Source organism: Saimiri boliviensis, chromosome 14 (genome assembly GCF_048565385.1).
Source record: "Saimiri boliviensis isolate mSaiBol1 chromosome 14, mSaiBol1.pri, whole genome shotgun sequence".
In the NCBI taxonomy this organism is placed as follows: Eukaryota; Metazoa; Chordata; class Mammalia; order Primates; family Cebidae; genus Saimiri; species Saimiri boliviensis.
Genome location: NC_133462.1, coordinates 1,510,149 through 1,525,658, shown reverse-complemented (window position 1 = coordinate 1,525,658; position 15,510 = coordinate 1,510,149). Strand labels below are relative to the sequence as shown.

Sequence of the window (15,510 nt, the reverse complement as noted above, 5' to 3'; positions counted from 1 at the left end):
AGGTTGATGCAGAACCTGAAACCACCTTTGCAGAATTATAAATGACAGAAATCTAACATAACTGTCTTGGTTCTAACCTCACAGGCTAAATTTTTATTTGTTTATTTTTTCTTATTTTAGCACAGATTCACATAAGGAGTGCACCTCGATCCCTTGCATTCACTGTTCACTGTTTATGTGGCTCTGTTTTGACGGCTAGTTTGCATTTTCTTTTTCATTTTTTTTTTTTTTTGAGACGGAGTTTCGCTCTTGTTACCAGGGCTGGAGTGCAATGGCGCGATCTCGGCTCACCGCAACCTCCGCCTCCTGGGCTCAGGCAATTCTCCTGCCTCAGCCTCCTGAGTAGCTGGGATTACAGGCACGCGCCACCATGCCCAGCTAATTTTTTGTATTTTTAGTAAAGACGGGGTTTCACCTTGTTGACCAGGATGGTCTCAATCTGTTGACCTCGTGATCCACCCGCCTCAGCCTCCCAAAGTGCTGGGATTACAGGCTTGAGCCACCGCGCCCGGCTGCATTTTCTTATGTATCCAGCGTACCAACTCCCTGGGATTTGGATCCATCTCTAAATTTCAATGGTGACTTTTAGTAACAGCACAGCCAGCTGCAGCTCCATACCATGTGTGCCTCCTTGACCACCAAGGAATCAAAGGTTTCTCATCCTCCACCCATTTTTAAATTGAAGATTATTCAAAAGTTAAACAACTTTACTATCTCTTATTAAAATACGAAAATTGTGTTCAAAATAGAAAATGAATTCTACCCTTTTTTTTTGAGACAGAGTTTTGGTCTGTTGCCCAGGCTGGAGTGCAGTGGCCTGATCTCGTCTCACTGCAACCTCTGCCTCCTGAGTTTAAGTGATTCTCCTGCCGCAGCCTCCTGAGTAGCTAGGACTACAGGTACATTCCACCACACCTGGCTAATTTTTTGTATTTTAGTAGAGATGGGTGTTTCAATATGTTGGCCAGGATGGTCTTGATCTCCTGACCGCGTGATCTACTCAACTCAGCCTCCCAAAATGCTGGGATTATAGGCATGAGGCACTGCACCTGGCCAAAATTCTACTTTTATATTTGTGTACTATCAATACTAAAGCTAATGTTACTAAAGTCTTATAAACAAACCCGTCCAATTTTAATCAGGTTTTGACCACACAAGGTAAGATTTTTTCCAAAAACCTTTTATATCCTCTTACAATTTTTTTCTATTTTTTTCTTTCCTTAATTTTTAGATCTATTTACCTTTTTTTTTTTTTTTTTTTTTTTGAGACAGCGTCTCACTCATTCAGACTGGAACGCAGTGGTGTGATCTCAGCTCACTGCAGCCTCCACCTCCCAAGTTCAAGTGATTCAGCCTCCCACATAGCTGGGATTACAGGCACACACCACCACACCCAGCTAATTTTTGTATTTTTAGTAGAGATGGGGTTTCTCCATATTCGCCAGGCTGGTCTCAAACTCCTGGCCTCAGGGATTCCACCCGCCTCAGCCTCCCAAAGTGCTGAAATTACATGCTTGAGCCATTACACCCAGTCCTAGATCTAATTACTTTTATCTACATTATTTTCCTTTCATTCTGAAACAGCCTTTACATAACCTCTAAACTAGACTTTTTACTAAAGAAAAAGTAATTAGCAAAAACCACATCTTCATTTTTTAAAATAAACTTCTTCACCAAAAACACATAGTAAACATCACAACACTGGGCTGCACAATACATTAATAGAGCACATTGATGTAAAGACATTTTTCTAAGTGTTTAGACCATACCTTTCATATCTAAACATGCAAAGAAATGAGTAGCCCCCTACAGTAATAACCATTTACTGTAAATAACTGCCACCAGCTACCTCTGACCCTGCAGCTCTTGCTTGTGACTAACAGCCATTACACACATCAAGGTCAAGTTCTCTTACAGGACAAAGTAATCTCTGGTACCCCCCAAAACCAGTCATATCAGGTAATGCACTACCAAAGAAGGCAGAATTTTAGACCTGAGAGAAATCTGTCCTCTTAAAACTCTTGGAGTTCCATGAAGAATCCAGAGGATTCTTCAAAACTAAAGTCAATGGAACTTTTTCTGTTTTTCTTTCTTTTTTTTTATGGTGAAAAGATATACATATATTTAGAATTAGCCAGCTGGACTCAGTTTAGATGATCCCAATTTTGTTGGCAACGTCCAAAGCATCGTAATCAGGAGCCAGTCGAACATATGCCTTCTCTCCATCAGGCCGAATCAGGGTGTTGACCTTGGCGACATCAGCGTCATAGAGCTTCTTCACAGCCTGTTTGATCCGGTGCTTGTTGGCTTTAACATCCACAATGAACACAAATGTGGTGTTGTCTTCTGTCTTCCTCATGGCGGACTCAGTGGTCAGCGGAAACTTGATGATAGCGTAGTGGTCCAGTTTGTTTCTCCTGGGGGCGCTCTTCCAAGGATATTTGGGCTGCCTCCGGAGTCGCAGTGTCTTAGGCTGCTGGAAGGTGGATGACGTGCGGATCTTCTTTTTTTTGTGGCTGTGGACACCTTTCAACACTGCCTTCTTGGCCTTTAAAGCCTTGGCTTTGGCTTCAGCTTTAGGAGGTACAGGAGCTTCCTTCTTCACTTTCGGCGCCATCTTGTGAAAAGGGTCTTCTGTTTTTCTTGAGAGATCCCAGGCTTTTAGAAAAAATTGTTAGGTTCCCTCATGTAATATTGAGGGTGGTAAGAGGAAGGAAGAACAGACAGAGTGCATATGGTTACTGAGAAGTGTTTAAAGAGAGAGAACAGAGGCATTAAAACAATATACATGCGCCGGGCGCGGTGGCTCAAGCCTGTAATCCCAGCACTTTGGGAGGCCGAGGCGGGTGGATCACGAGGTCGAGAGATCGAGACCATCCTGGTCAACATGGTGAAACCCCGTCTCTACTAAAAGTGCAAAAAATTAGCTGGGCATGGTGGCACGTGCCTGTAATCCCAGCTACTCAGGAGGCTGAGGCAGGAGAATTGCCTGAACCCAGGAGGCGGAGGTTGCGGTGAGCCGAGATCGCGCCATTGCACTCCAGCCTGGGTAACAAGGGCGAAACTCTGTCTCAAAAAAAAAAAAAAAAAAAAAAAAAAAAAAAAAAAAAAAAACAATATACATGCATACAAATAGCCTAAATATTAGTTTTAATTAAGTTGACTTTGACTGTACAGCTCTTTTAAAAAACTCTTTTTTGAAATTGTAATTTCTCTTCAAGTCACTTTACTTTCGCTTCTGCTGATGCCTGGGCTTCCATTGCCAAATGGGTAGCCCACAGAGGAAGCCACCTTGCTGCAGCAGCTGCTCACTGCTCTTGCTGCAGTGTAATAGATGGCTCAAAGTTAACAGTCACTCTAAACCCACTGGCATTTCCAGGGCATCCCAGTACTCATGTGGTGTTCCACAACTATCAAAAAGGTAAGTTACAGCACTCCACACTGAAGTGGCTGGCCACCCTGGGATTTCCCACATGGATGCTACTTTTTTTTTTTTTTTTTTAGGCGGAGTCTCGCTCTGTTGCCAGGCTGGAGTGTAGTGGTGCCATCTCAGCTCGCTCCAACCTCCACCTGCTGGGTTCAAGTGATTCTCCTGCCTCAGCATTCTGAATAGCTGGGATTACAGATGTCTGCCACCATGCCCAATTTTTGTATTTTAGTAGAGACAAGGTTTCACCATGTTGGTCAGGCTGGTCTTGAACTCTTGACCTCAGGGGATTCACCAGCCTTGGCCTCCCAAAGTGCTGGGATTACAGGCGTGACCCACCAAGCTCAGGCGGATGTTACATTTTCTTTACCATTTCTTGGTCTCTAAACTGCTGGCAGGCTCACTGGGTCTATGCAATCCTACTACCAAAGGCTGAGAGAGCTTGGAGGCTCACAAATTTGGTTTCTCAAAAGAAGCGGTAAATAGGGACTTACAAAGAGAAGCCATGTCTTGGGCAGCCACAAAATGATGAATCCCAGCACTTGCCCTCCAGGCAGTAATACTTTCTATAGCAAGCTTTTAGAGTAAAACATGTGCAGCTGGTTATCCCTTAAACTTTCTTGTGAAACTTGTGACCAATGGGGAGGTTAGATAAGCATCTTTATGAGGGGTCATCTATGCTACAGACATTGCTTCTTGACCTTGCTGTGGGAACACCTTGGTATGCAGGAGTCAAACAATGGTCATTACGGTGCTTCAAGATAGCATCACTCTTGCCACACCACATGCTGTCTTTAAAAACTGTAATTACTGGCCAGGTGTGGTGGCTCACGCCTGTAATCCAAGCACTTTGGAGGCCAAGGCGGGTGGATCACTTGAGGTTGGGAGTTCAAGACCAGCATGACCAACATGGTGAAACCCTGTGTTAAAAAAAAAAAAAAAAAAAAGTAATTACTTTGCAGCAGCCTAATAGCATAATGTCCTCAAGGCTCATCCATGTTGTAGCTTGTGTCAGAATTTCTTTTCATTTTTAAGACAGAGTCTCACTCTGTCACCCAAGCTGGAGTGCAGTGGTGTGACCTCAGCCCACTGCAACCTCTGCCTCCTGGGCTCAAGCGATTCTCCTGCCTCAGCCGCCAGAATAGCTGGGATTACAGGCATCTGCCACCACACCTGGCTAATTCTTTGTATTTTTAGTAGAGATGAAGTTTCACCTTGTTGGCCAGGATGGTCTCCATTTCCTGACCTTGTGATCCACCCACCTCTGCCTCCCAAAGTGCTGGGATTACAGGCATGAGCCACTGAGCCTGGCCAAGAATTGTATTTAAAAGTCTGAATATTTTCTTGCATTTTTATATTTAATTTATTTACCAATCCACTGACGGAAACTGGGATTCTACACATTTTAGATATGCATTTGTCTATACGTTGTGAATAGTGCTGTTATAAAAATAGGTGTAGAAATATCTCTTCGAAACTCTGCTTTGAGTTCCTACACAGAAGTAAGTTTGGTGGGTAATATAGCAATTCTATTTATAATTTTCTGAGAAACTACCATACTATTTTCTGTTATTGCTATACCATTTTAATTTCCTCCAACAGTGTATAAGAGAGTTCCAATGTCTCTACATCCTTAGCAAAACATATAATTTGTTTGTTTTTTTTTTTTTTTGATAGTAGCTATCCTGATACAATTGATTTTTATGTAAATGTTGTTTTAGGTGTGTACTTTGAGAGCCTTTATTCTTATTTTCTGGTTTGTTTTTGATCCTCAGGTCTGTCGTGGAGAAAGAGAGAGAAACGGGGGAAGAGGGTGGTGGAGGGGAGGGGAGGGGGGGGGAGAGAGAGAGAGAGAGAGAGAGAGAGAGAGAGAGAGAGAGAGAAAGAAAGAGAGAGAGATTGATTTCCTCATCTGGTTAGTGTAGATAGTAGATTGGCTTCCTGAGCTGGTTAGGTTGGCTACCTGAGCTGGTCAGTGCAGTAGAGTTTGTTTTTGTTTTTTGGTTTTTTTTTTTTTGGAGACAGAGTCTCTGTCACCAGGCTGGACTGCAGTGGCATGATCTCGGCTCACTGTAACCTCCACCTCCTGGATTCAAGGGACTCTCCTGCCTTAGCCTCCCAAATAGCTGGGATTACAGGCATGTGTCACCTCAGCAAGTTCATCTTAAGTTATAAACTTGCATTTTGGCATTTTTGCATTCAGTATACTCAAAATATAGACAATAGCAACTTCTACAAGAATTGAAAACATATTAGGCCGGGCGTGGTGGCTCAAGCCTGTAATCCCAGCACTTTGGGAGGCCGAGGCGGGTGGATCACGAGGTCGAGAGATCGAGACCATCCTGGTCAACATGGTGAAATCCCGTCTCTACTAAAAATACAAAAAACTAGCTGGGCGTGGTGGCACATGCCTATAATCCCAGTTACTCAGGAGGCTGAGGCAGGAGAATTGCCTGAGCCCAGGAGGCGGAGGTTGCGGTGAGCCGAGATCGCGCCATTGCACTCCAGCCTGGGTAACGAGAACGAAACTCCTTCTCATAAAAAAAGAAAGAAAAAAAAAAAGAATTGAAAACATTGTGTGGCACGGTGGTTCATGCTTGTAATCCCAGCACTTAGGGAGACCTAGGCGGGCAGATCACTTGAGGTCAGGAGTTCAAGACCAGCCTGGCCAACATGGTGAAATTCCCATGTCTACCAAAAATACAAAAAATTTGCCGGGCGTGATGTCACACACCTGTGATCCTAGCTACTCAGGAGGTTGAGGCACAAGAATCGCTTGAAGGTGGGAGGCAGAAGTTGCAGCGAGCCAAGATTGGGCCACTGGACTCGGTGACAGTGAAACTGTATCTAAAAAAAAAAAAAAAAAAAAAGGCCAGGTGCAGTGGCTCATGCCTGTAATCCCAGCACTTTGGGAGGCTGAAGTGGCCAGATCACGAGGTCAGGAGATCGAGACCATCCTGGCCAACATGGTGAAACTCCATCTCTACTAAAAATACCAAAGTTGGCTGGGCATGGTGGGATGCGCCTGTCCTCCCAGCTACTCAGGAGGCTAAGGCAGAAGAATCGCTTTAACCCAGGAGGCAGAGGTTGCAGTGAGCTGAGATTGCACCACTGCACTCCAGCCTGGTCGACAGAGTGAGACTCCATCTCAGAAACAAAACAAAACAAAAAACATTGGAGAAAACACTGGATATTGTAATGTCACATCTGGGTCAGTCTACCATTTCATGTCCAAACTTATAACTAACTATAAACAGAGATGAAACCATCGAAAGCTTGCAAACTTTTAAATTTTAATATTCATATAATTAAAATATAATTTATATTCAATTAAGAATAAATTGATTTTGATATCTCAAGGGAAAAAAAGTGATGATGTTCTTTGCAGGGCAGAGCTGTAGTTGTCAGTCTCCTTAAATAAAGCCAAAGCTGATATTATATGAGCTTTTTTTTTTTTTTTTGAGATGGAGTCTCATTCTGTCGCCCTGGCTGGAGTGCAGTAGTGCAATCTTGGTTCACTGCAACCTCCACTTTCCGGGTTCAAGTGATTCTCCTGCCTCAGCCTCCAAAGTAGCTGGGATTGACAGGCATGGGCCACCATCCCTGGCTAATTTTGTATTTTTAGTAGAGAAGGGGTTTCACCATGTTGGTCAGGCCGGTCTACGAACTCCTGACCCCATGATCCGCCTGCCTTGGCATCCCAGAGTGCTGGGATTACAGGCATGAGCCACCCCACCAGCCTATTATATGGGCTTTTAGGAAGTCTGAACTTCAGGGATTGTGGATTTTCAGAAGCAGCAGAATTGAGAGATTGACGGACTTTCAGGCGTGTTAGTGTAACTGTCAACTATTCACCAATTGGCTTTAATAAACAGGATTACTCTCAGGAGGTGCTTGCTGATTACTTGTTGTCTAGCAGCCTGGGGCTGCCACTGATTGGCTGTCTTTAGTACTGGGCCTTACTCTCACTGGAAGAATTTGATAAGCTTGGCCTAACAATGATTGGCTAAGTTTCAGGTTAATTACTAGAGTGAAGCTATTGCTGACTAGCTGACTTTTAAAACATAGGTGTGCATCCCAAGTTATCTCTAATTAATGGTGGTTTCTTGTTCATGACTATGTATTGGGGGCAGAGAGAAATTTTTTCCTTACTTGAACATAAAAAACCCAGCAACTTAATTCTCATTCCCCATTTTTGGTTTCTCAACAGCCAGAATGTGCAAGAAATCATATGCAATAGTTTGGATGTTTGTCTCTTCCAAACCTCATCTTGAAATTTAATTTCCATTGTTTGAGGTGGGGCCTTACGGGAGGTGTTTTGGTCATGGGGGTAGATCCTACATTAATAATACTCCCACTTGAGGATGTGTGAATTCTCACTGTTAGTTCCCAAGAAAGCTGGTTGTTAAGAGGAGACTGAAACTCTCCCCACCCACTATCTTCCTCTCTTGCAATATGATTTCTGGTCAATACCTCTCTTGCTGGTCTTGCCATTAACAACCCTTTTGTTTTCCACCACGAATAGAAACTGCCGAAGACCCTCACAGAGGCAAATGCCCAATTTTAAACTTTCCAGACATCAAAATTTTGAGCCAAATAAACACTTTTTTCTTTATAAATTACCAAGCTTCAGGTATTCATTTATAGCAACACTAATTGGACTAAGACATCGTAAGTATTATCTACATATTTGTGAGGATATGATTTTCAACTAGTGTTGCCAATAAATAATTTAATGACCAGTTACAGTCTGAGAAAAATGTATCTCCCACTGGCAATTCTTTATAATGTATTACAACCAGCTGATATGTAGGATTTGCAAGCCATTCTGATAAGTCAATACAAGATTCAGGAAAAATCCTTAAATACAGGTCATATCCTTTTTTGTCGTTGTTATTTAGTCTTTATTTCATAATCATAATAAGCTTAACTCAACTCTGCAATCCAGCTAGGCATGGAAGGGAACAAGGAAATCACAGAAACCAAAGGGAACTGCAGTGAGAGCACAGATTCTAGGATACTGTGAGCAAATGGGGTGGAGGGGTGCTCTCCTGAGCTACAGAAGGAATGGTCTGGTGGTTAAGATAAAAACAAAAGCCAAACTTATTAGAGCTGTCCACAGTCAGCAATGGTGATCTTCTTGCTGGTCTTGCCATTCCTGGACCCAAATGCTTCATGGCCTCCACAATATTCATGCCTTCTTTCACCTTGCCAAAGACCACATGCTTGCCATCCAACCACTCAGTCTTGGCAGTGCAAATGAGAAACTGGGAACCATTTGTTTTGGGTCCAGCATTTGCCATGGACAAGATGCCAGGACCTGTATGCTTTAGGATGAAGTTCTCATCATCAAATTTCTCCCCATGGATGGACTTGCCACCAGTGCCATTATGGCATGTGATGTCACCACCTTCACACATAAACCCTGGAATAATTCTGTGAAAGCAGAAACGCTTATAACCAAATCCTTTCTCTCCAGTGCTCAGAGCACAAAAGTTTTCTGCTGTCTTTGGAAACTTGTCTGCAAACAGCTTGAAGGAGACATGGCCCAAGGGCTTGCCATCAATGGCAATGTCAAAGAACATGGTGGGGTTGACCACGGCTGATACTACAAGGCTCCAGGCAGTGGCGGCATCTGCAAAGCTAAGGTCATATTCTTGAACTGTGCTCTGCTCTTAATTCATAATTAATAATGACACAGAAAGGTCACTGCCATCAAAAGACTAATGTTACAGTTGCCCCAAGAGGCACTGCACACCACACAGGTCACAAGAAATCTTATTACAAACAGAGACCAGAAAGCAGAAAGAAAAGAAAATAACTGGGACTATATGTTTATAACTAAAGTGGCAGAAAATGATGCAGTAGAGATATCGCCAATGGGCAGGAAGGAAAAACACATTTCAGTGTTTGTGCTTGGGGTTTTTTAAATTATATTTTAAGTTCTGGGGTACGTGTGCAGGTTTGTTACATAGGTATACACATGCCATAGTGGTTTGCTGCATCCATCCCCCTGCCACCTGTCATCTATATTAGGTATTTCTCCTAATGTTATCCTTCCCCAATCCCCTCACCCCCTGCTATCCCTCCCCTAGCCCTCCCGCTCCCCAACAGGCCCTGGTGTGTGATGTTCCCCTCATCCTTCCCTGTGTCTATGTGTTCTCATTGTTCAACACTCTCTTATGAGTGAGAGCATGCAGCGTTTGGTTTTCTGTTCTTGTGTCAGTTTGCTGAGAATTTTAGCTTCATCCATGTCCCTGCAAAGGACATGAACTCATCCTTTTTTTTTTTTTTTTCTTTTTTACCTTCTAAGGAATCCAGAAGCAGAACTCATCCTTTTTATGGCTGCATAGTATTCCACGGTGTATATGTACCATATTTTCTTTATCCAGTCTATCATTGATGGGTACTTGGGTTCCAAGTCTTTGCTATTGTAAACAGTGCCACAATATATATACATGTGCATGTGTCTTTATAATAGAATGATGGGGATTTTATACAGAGTTTCATGCATTTGAGTAAGTGACTTGCAAGAAAGAAGTAAACAACTTAGGTTCTATTAGTTTGACCCTGTGATTAATGAATATCAAACAGACAAATACAGAATCTAAGAAAACACAGAACAGCCTTGTATACACATAGCAGCTGGGAAACCTATTCCCAGTGTGTCCCATGCACCTTCCATTGATCTGAAACCCAGTACATATATGCTCATTGAACATTTACTAGAGAAGTAAATACACATCATCCCACAGCTTCTCTATTCATTTTTATCTGTGGCAAGTCTTTCACTTTATCATCTGTACTTATCCCTTTAAGCAGTTAATAAGCAATGGTTTCAAGTATGTGAAAAGAATTCAAGTTCCTGTGCAAAACACGGTTGTAAACACAGGTGCAATTTTAAATCACTTCTGAGAAAGAAGATAACATCATGGAATTCCACACCTTTTCTTGAGTATAAGATGTGTATATGCTTCAATTATGAAAACGGTAGACAGTGTCCTGTCTGGAAACGGCATGTGTCAGCTGCTCTTGAGAAATAAAAATAAAATTCGGAGCACCCCCTAACTGACTGAATGGATGCCCTCTTGGCCATGAGAACCCTAGAATAACTCTGGAAGCTGAACTGACCACTATATAGGAATAGGAAGTCAGACACACCTCATTATATCCCCTACCTCACTACAATCACTAGGTTTTCTTCCTTAAGGGCTAAATAGAAATCAGCCTTTTCAGAAGACTACTAGCTTATCTTTCAAGGTACAGAACAGAGAGAAGATGAGATTATCTATTCCTTCATCCTTCCCTGAGACCATCTGCTTTTTCTGTTCCCTTTTCCTCTCACATGTTCACTCTATCTTATATAAAATATAGATTTACTGGGCACTAACTAAAGTGTCACATGTATGTAATCATTTGTCTCACTGCCAACCCATCTTCCTTTTTAAGGAAAATGTATAATAAATACTAAACCTCCTAAGAACCTCTTTGAAAAAATCAGCCACAGACACTTCTGTAACTTACATTTTCTGGATGTGTCCTTAGGCTGTTCCAATAAACCTCCATGATTTGTGACTTATGCCTCAATCGCTCATTTTGGCTGTCACTCTCATTTTCAGATATGATTGTGATTCTTCAATAAATGGAAAGTATCTCAGATATGAATAAGTATTATTAGAATATGTAAGTATTATTAGAATAAAAGCATTGCACAATCACTGACTCTACAGTCAGGTAAGATGTCTTCTCTTTGATCCAGAGATATAGCTTCACCCTTTCAGTATACTTCAGTGTCTCCTGCCATCCTTCCTAGAAATTTCAGTCTATAGCCCTGTGTATTCTTCCTTTCTTCTTCTGGACCAAATATATTGAAGCTTACTAAACAGACTCAAAAGCATAACTGTACGTGTATTTGAAAAACAACAATATGGCATGAGTAGAGACAGGGTGCCATTTTGGTGTGGTGTGTCTCTGTGGACAGGCAGTCATTGGAATTAGCTGTGCTTAATAGAGTCTTAAGTAACAAGTTGCTAACATTTCTGTAAATATCCTACACTATAATCCAAGAAAATATCCATTTGTCACCTTTAAGAGCAAGCCAAGCCCCGTCCTGTCTTTGGAGTCGGGGACTCCGTTTCCCAGCTCGCCTTACAATGCCACTGGTTCTTTACCTGCCATTTAAGGACTGACCAACGCTCTAAGTCAAGTCGGGAAGCAGTGTCAAAACTTCATAACCCAGAAAACACTGCAGCTCTGGGCGGCGCGACTCACCCAATGAAGGCTTAGAAGGAGACACTTGCGTGCGTGCGTGTGTGCGTGCGCGTGTGCGTGCGCACCGTCGGAGGGCGGGACTTCCGCCGTCCTCCTGGAGGTGGTCGTTTTGGTTCTCTCTGGTGTTTTCGCTAGCTCCGGCCTATGGCGCGCTCTGACGTCACCGAAGTGACGGAGCGGAGAAGCGCGAGAAACGGCTTGGTTCCCACCCCGCAGAGAGGGGAGTGACGTTCAGCTGACAAGGGCTAGGGACAGCGCGTCCTTGTCTTGCCTTTGTCGCCCCCGCCCCGCTCTTCCCCGGCTGGGCTGGCGGAGGCCTTGCCGATGAACCTGACTGAGGTGGGTGTCCGGTCCCAGCCGCCGCTGCCCAACTCTTTCTCCCAGTGCTGAAGCCCCCCAGAGCGGGCCCTGCAGGTCAGGCCCCTTGTCCCGAAGAGGGGGGCGTTCCTGTGTGGGGCCCCCGGATCAGCCTGTTTGAGGCAGTCTCAGAGCTCCCGTCGGGGACCTCAGGTTCAGGGAATGGAGGCGCTGCCGAGTGGGCTGTGTCGGGGCGCCGGGAGTGTGTGTTGTTTCTGCGGGAAAGAGAGTTTTATGAAATCTCACTTGGAATGGCAGCCTGAGCAGCCAGTAACCATGGAAGGTGGTCAAGGGAGGGACAGTGGAGGGGGCACATCCAGAGGTAGAAGTTTCAAGTTAGGAAAAACAGGTTGAGAAAAGGGACCCAGGGAGACCGGCGAAAAGGCCCTGAGGCCACTGCAGTAGACCCAGGGAAGTTATGGTCGGGGCTGGACCAGTGACAGTAGAGGGAGATGTGATGGGATTCTTCATGGGCCTGAAAGATAGGGCCGGTAGGTTTTCCTGGTGCTTCAATTGTCTGAACAAAGGCAGTGAAGAACCATTTCAACTGTTGGTTTTATATTTTGTTTTCTGTTTGAACGTTTGAAAGGACGGAATTGGGGAAGTCCGCACAAAAAGCAGATTTCCGGGAGATCACAGGTTGGATTTTGGACATGGCGATTCTCAAATGTCTCAAGATGGGTATGTCACACAGGCAGGAAGTCATAAAGGTGTGAAGTCTGAGGGAGGGGGTTGGGTTGGAGATATCAAAGGGATGGAGGACGTGGGCTGAGCCAGAGCATGGTCTGAGGATCAGATTGACTAGGGAGGTCTCTTGTTTTTTTTTCTGTTTTCTTTTCTTTTCTTTTGTTGTTGTTGTTGTTGTTGTTGTTGTTTGTTTTTGTGTAAATTTAAGGAGTCAGGTGCAGTTTTGTTACCTGGATATATTGCGTAGTGGTGAAGTCTGGGTTTTTAATGTATCCATCGCCTGAGTAATGTACATTGTACCCATTATTTCTCATCACTCATCTTCGTCTCAGCCTTCCACTTGTTTGGAGTCTCCAATGTCTGTCGTTCCACACTCTGTGTCCATGTATACACATTATTTAGCTCCCACTTATAATTGAGAACATTTAGTATTTGACTTTACTGTTTTTGAGTTCTTTCATTTAATAAAGGCCTCCAGTTCCATCTACATTGCTGCAAAAGACAAGTTTCATTTTTTGGTTTCTTTTTGTGTGTGTGGCCCAGTGATATTACCTTGTGTATATACAGACCTTTCTTTATGCAGTCATACATTAATGGACACTTACGTTGATTCCCTATCTTTGCTATTGTGAATAGTGCTGTGATAAAAAGACATGTCTGGTTTTTATATAATGATTTCCTTTGGGTAGATGCCTAGTAGTGGTATTGCTGGATTTAATGTTAGTTCCATTTTGAGTTATTTGAAAAATCTTCATATTGTTTTCCATTGAGGTTGTACTTATTTATATTCTCACCAAGTGTGTAAGCTTTTTCTTTTCCCCATATCCTGGTCAACATTGATTATTTTTTGACATTTTAATGATAGCCATTCTGACCGGTATAAGGATATACTGTGGTTTTAATTTGAATTTGTCTGATGAGTAATGATGTTGAGCATTTTCTTTTTCTTTTTCTTTTTCTTTTTTGAGACGGAGTTTCGCTCTTGTTACCCAGGCTGGAGTGCAATGGCGCGGTCTCTGCTCATCGCAGCCTCTGCTTCCTGGATTCAAGCAATTCTCCTGCCTCAGCCTCCCGAGTAGCTGGAACTTCAGGGGCACGCCACCACACCCAGCTAATTTTTGTATTTTTAGTAGAGATGGGGTTTTACTATGTTGACCAGGATGGTCTCGATCTCTTGACCTTGTGATCCACCTGCCTTGGCCTCCCAAAGTGCTGGGATTACAGGCTTGAGCCACCGCGCCCATCCCTGTTGAGCATTTTTTATATGCCTGTTTGCCATTTATATGTCTTCTTTTGAAAAATGTCTATTCATGTCCTGTGCTTACTGTTAATGAGATTTTGTTGTTGTTTTGTTATGTTTTGTTTGTTTCTTGTTGAGTTCTTTGTCAATTCTGGATATTAGTACCCTGTCAGATACATAGTTTGCAAATATTTTGTCCCATTTTTCAGGTTATGCATTCACTTGGTTGATTTTTCTTTTTGCTATGCAGAAGCTATTTAGTTTAATTAGGTCCTATCTGTGTACTTCTGTTTATGTCGTTTGTGCTTTTGAAGTCTGGTTATGCATGAATTTTTTGCCTCGCCAAATGTCCAGAAGGGGTTTCCCTGGGTTTTCTTTTAGTATTTTTGGTTTTGGGCCCTACATTTACATCTTTAATTTCATCTTGAGTTGATTTTTGTATATGGCAAGTTAAATTGGTCCAGATTCATTCTACCTCATATGGCAATCCAGTTTTCCCAGTACCTTTTATTAAAAAGAATGTCCTTTCCCTAGTGTATTTGTTGTCTTTCTCAAAGATCAGTTGGCTGTAGGCATATGACTTTATTTCTAGTATCTTTATTCTGTTCCATTGATCTATGTGTCTGTTTCTGCAGTCAAATGCTCTGCCACTGTGCTATACCCTCTATGTGTCTATTTCTACACCCTTGCCATGCTGTTTTGGTTTCTACAGACTTGTAGTGTAATTTGAAGTCAGATGGACTTAATTTGAGGGAAATCTTGAGGTTGTCATTTCCGATGGGCTATGTGGTGAGAGAGCAGAGGGCTGAGACTTGGGGGCCAGACCATTGGTGGCTCCACAGACATTCTACTCTGAAAGGCACAGACCTGCCATAACAGGAATTCTGGATTGTATCTGTAAAAAGGGAGGCCTGGCCTGGGTAAGCAGATAGCCTGGGATGGAGGATGAGTTGTGAGGTGGTTTCGATTCTGCACCTGCAGACTTGGTTAACCCTCAGGGCCACTCTCTGTTGAACAAGAGAAATGTTATTGAGGCTGGTGGAGCAGCTGGGTTCCAGACCAGAGCACTGCTTTTTCCCCTTCGCTACATGTCAGGGCAAGAGGGGATGATCTACTGCTCCAGTCAGGGTCTTCTGACAAGCTCATTTCTGAAGATTATGTAGCAGGAAGGGACGAGTACCTGACCTGTCTACTCCTCCCCTCTCTGTAACTCATTAACTTAATGATGTATAAAACAGATATATTTGATGTAAACCCTAATTAGACAATATCTTTCTAAGTGTGTGCAAAGAGGTATGAAGTTCATACTGAAGTCATTTAGTTAAATTTCTAAGAGTGGTTCGTAATTGATTTGATGTTAACTTATCTCTGTTTGCTTTCCATGGAAAAATTTAATATCACATTCTCTAAAATTTTAAGCTAAAAGCATACATGAAAATTTCAAAACCCCACTATTTCATTTGCATTGAAAACATATACAAAACCATTAATTCTTGGACTATTGTAGCTGATACGTAGTATGTGCTAC

General features: G+C 42.9%; 1 protein-coding gene and 2 pseudogenes across 4 annotated transcripts in view; 1 reads left to right on the top strand and 2 right to left on the bottom strand.

Moving 5' to 3' along the window:
* Positions 1-15,510, top strand: part of ZNF548 (zinc finger protein 548) — a 41,529-nt gene that overhangs the window by 17,972 nt on the left and 8,047 nt on the right. The window contains exons 1-2 of one of the 4 annotated variants that reach the window (XM_039466844.2): positions 11,115-12,037; positions 12,645-12,736. The exons of 2 other annotated variants lie outside the window; for them this stretch is intronic. In XM_039466844.2, coding sequence (XP_039322778.1) covers positions 12,023-12,037; positions 12,645-12,736 — 107 coding nt within the window. In that variant the 5' untranslated portion in view covers positions 11,115-12,022. Of the gene's footprint in view, positions 1-11,114; positions 12,038-12,644; positions 12,737-15,510 lie in introns of those variants that run through there. One more of the 4 variants, XM_010331902.3, reaches the window with a different exon arrangement.
* Positions 2,097-2,738, bottom strand: LOC101031772 (large ribosomal subunit protein uL23 pseudogene; annotated as a pseudogene).
* Positions 8,385-9,012, bottom strand: LOC104650238 (peptidyl-prolyl cis-trans isomerase A pseudogene; annotated as a pseudogene).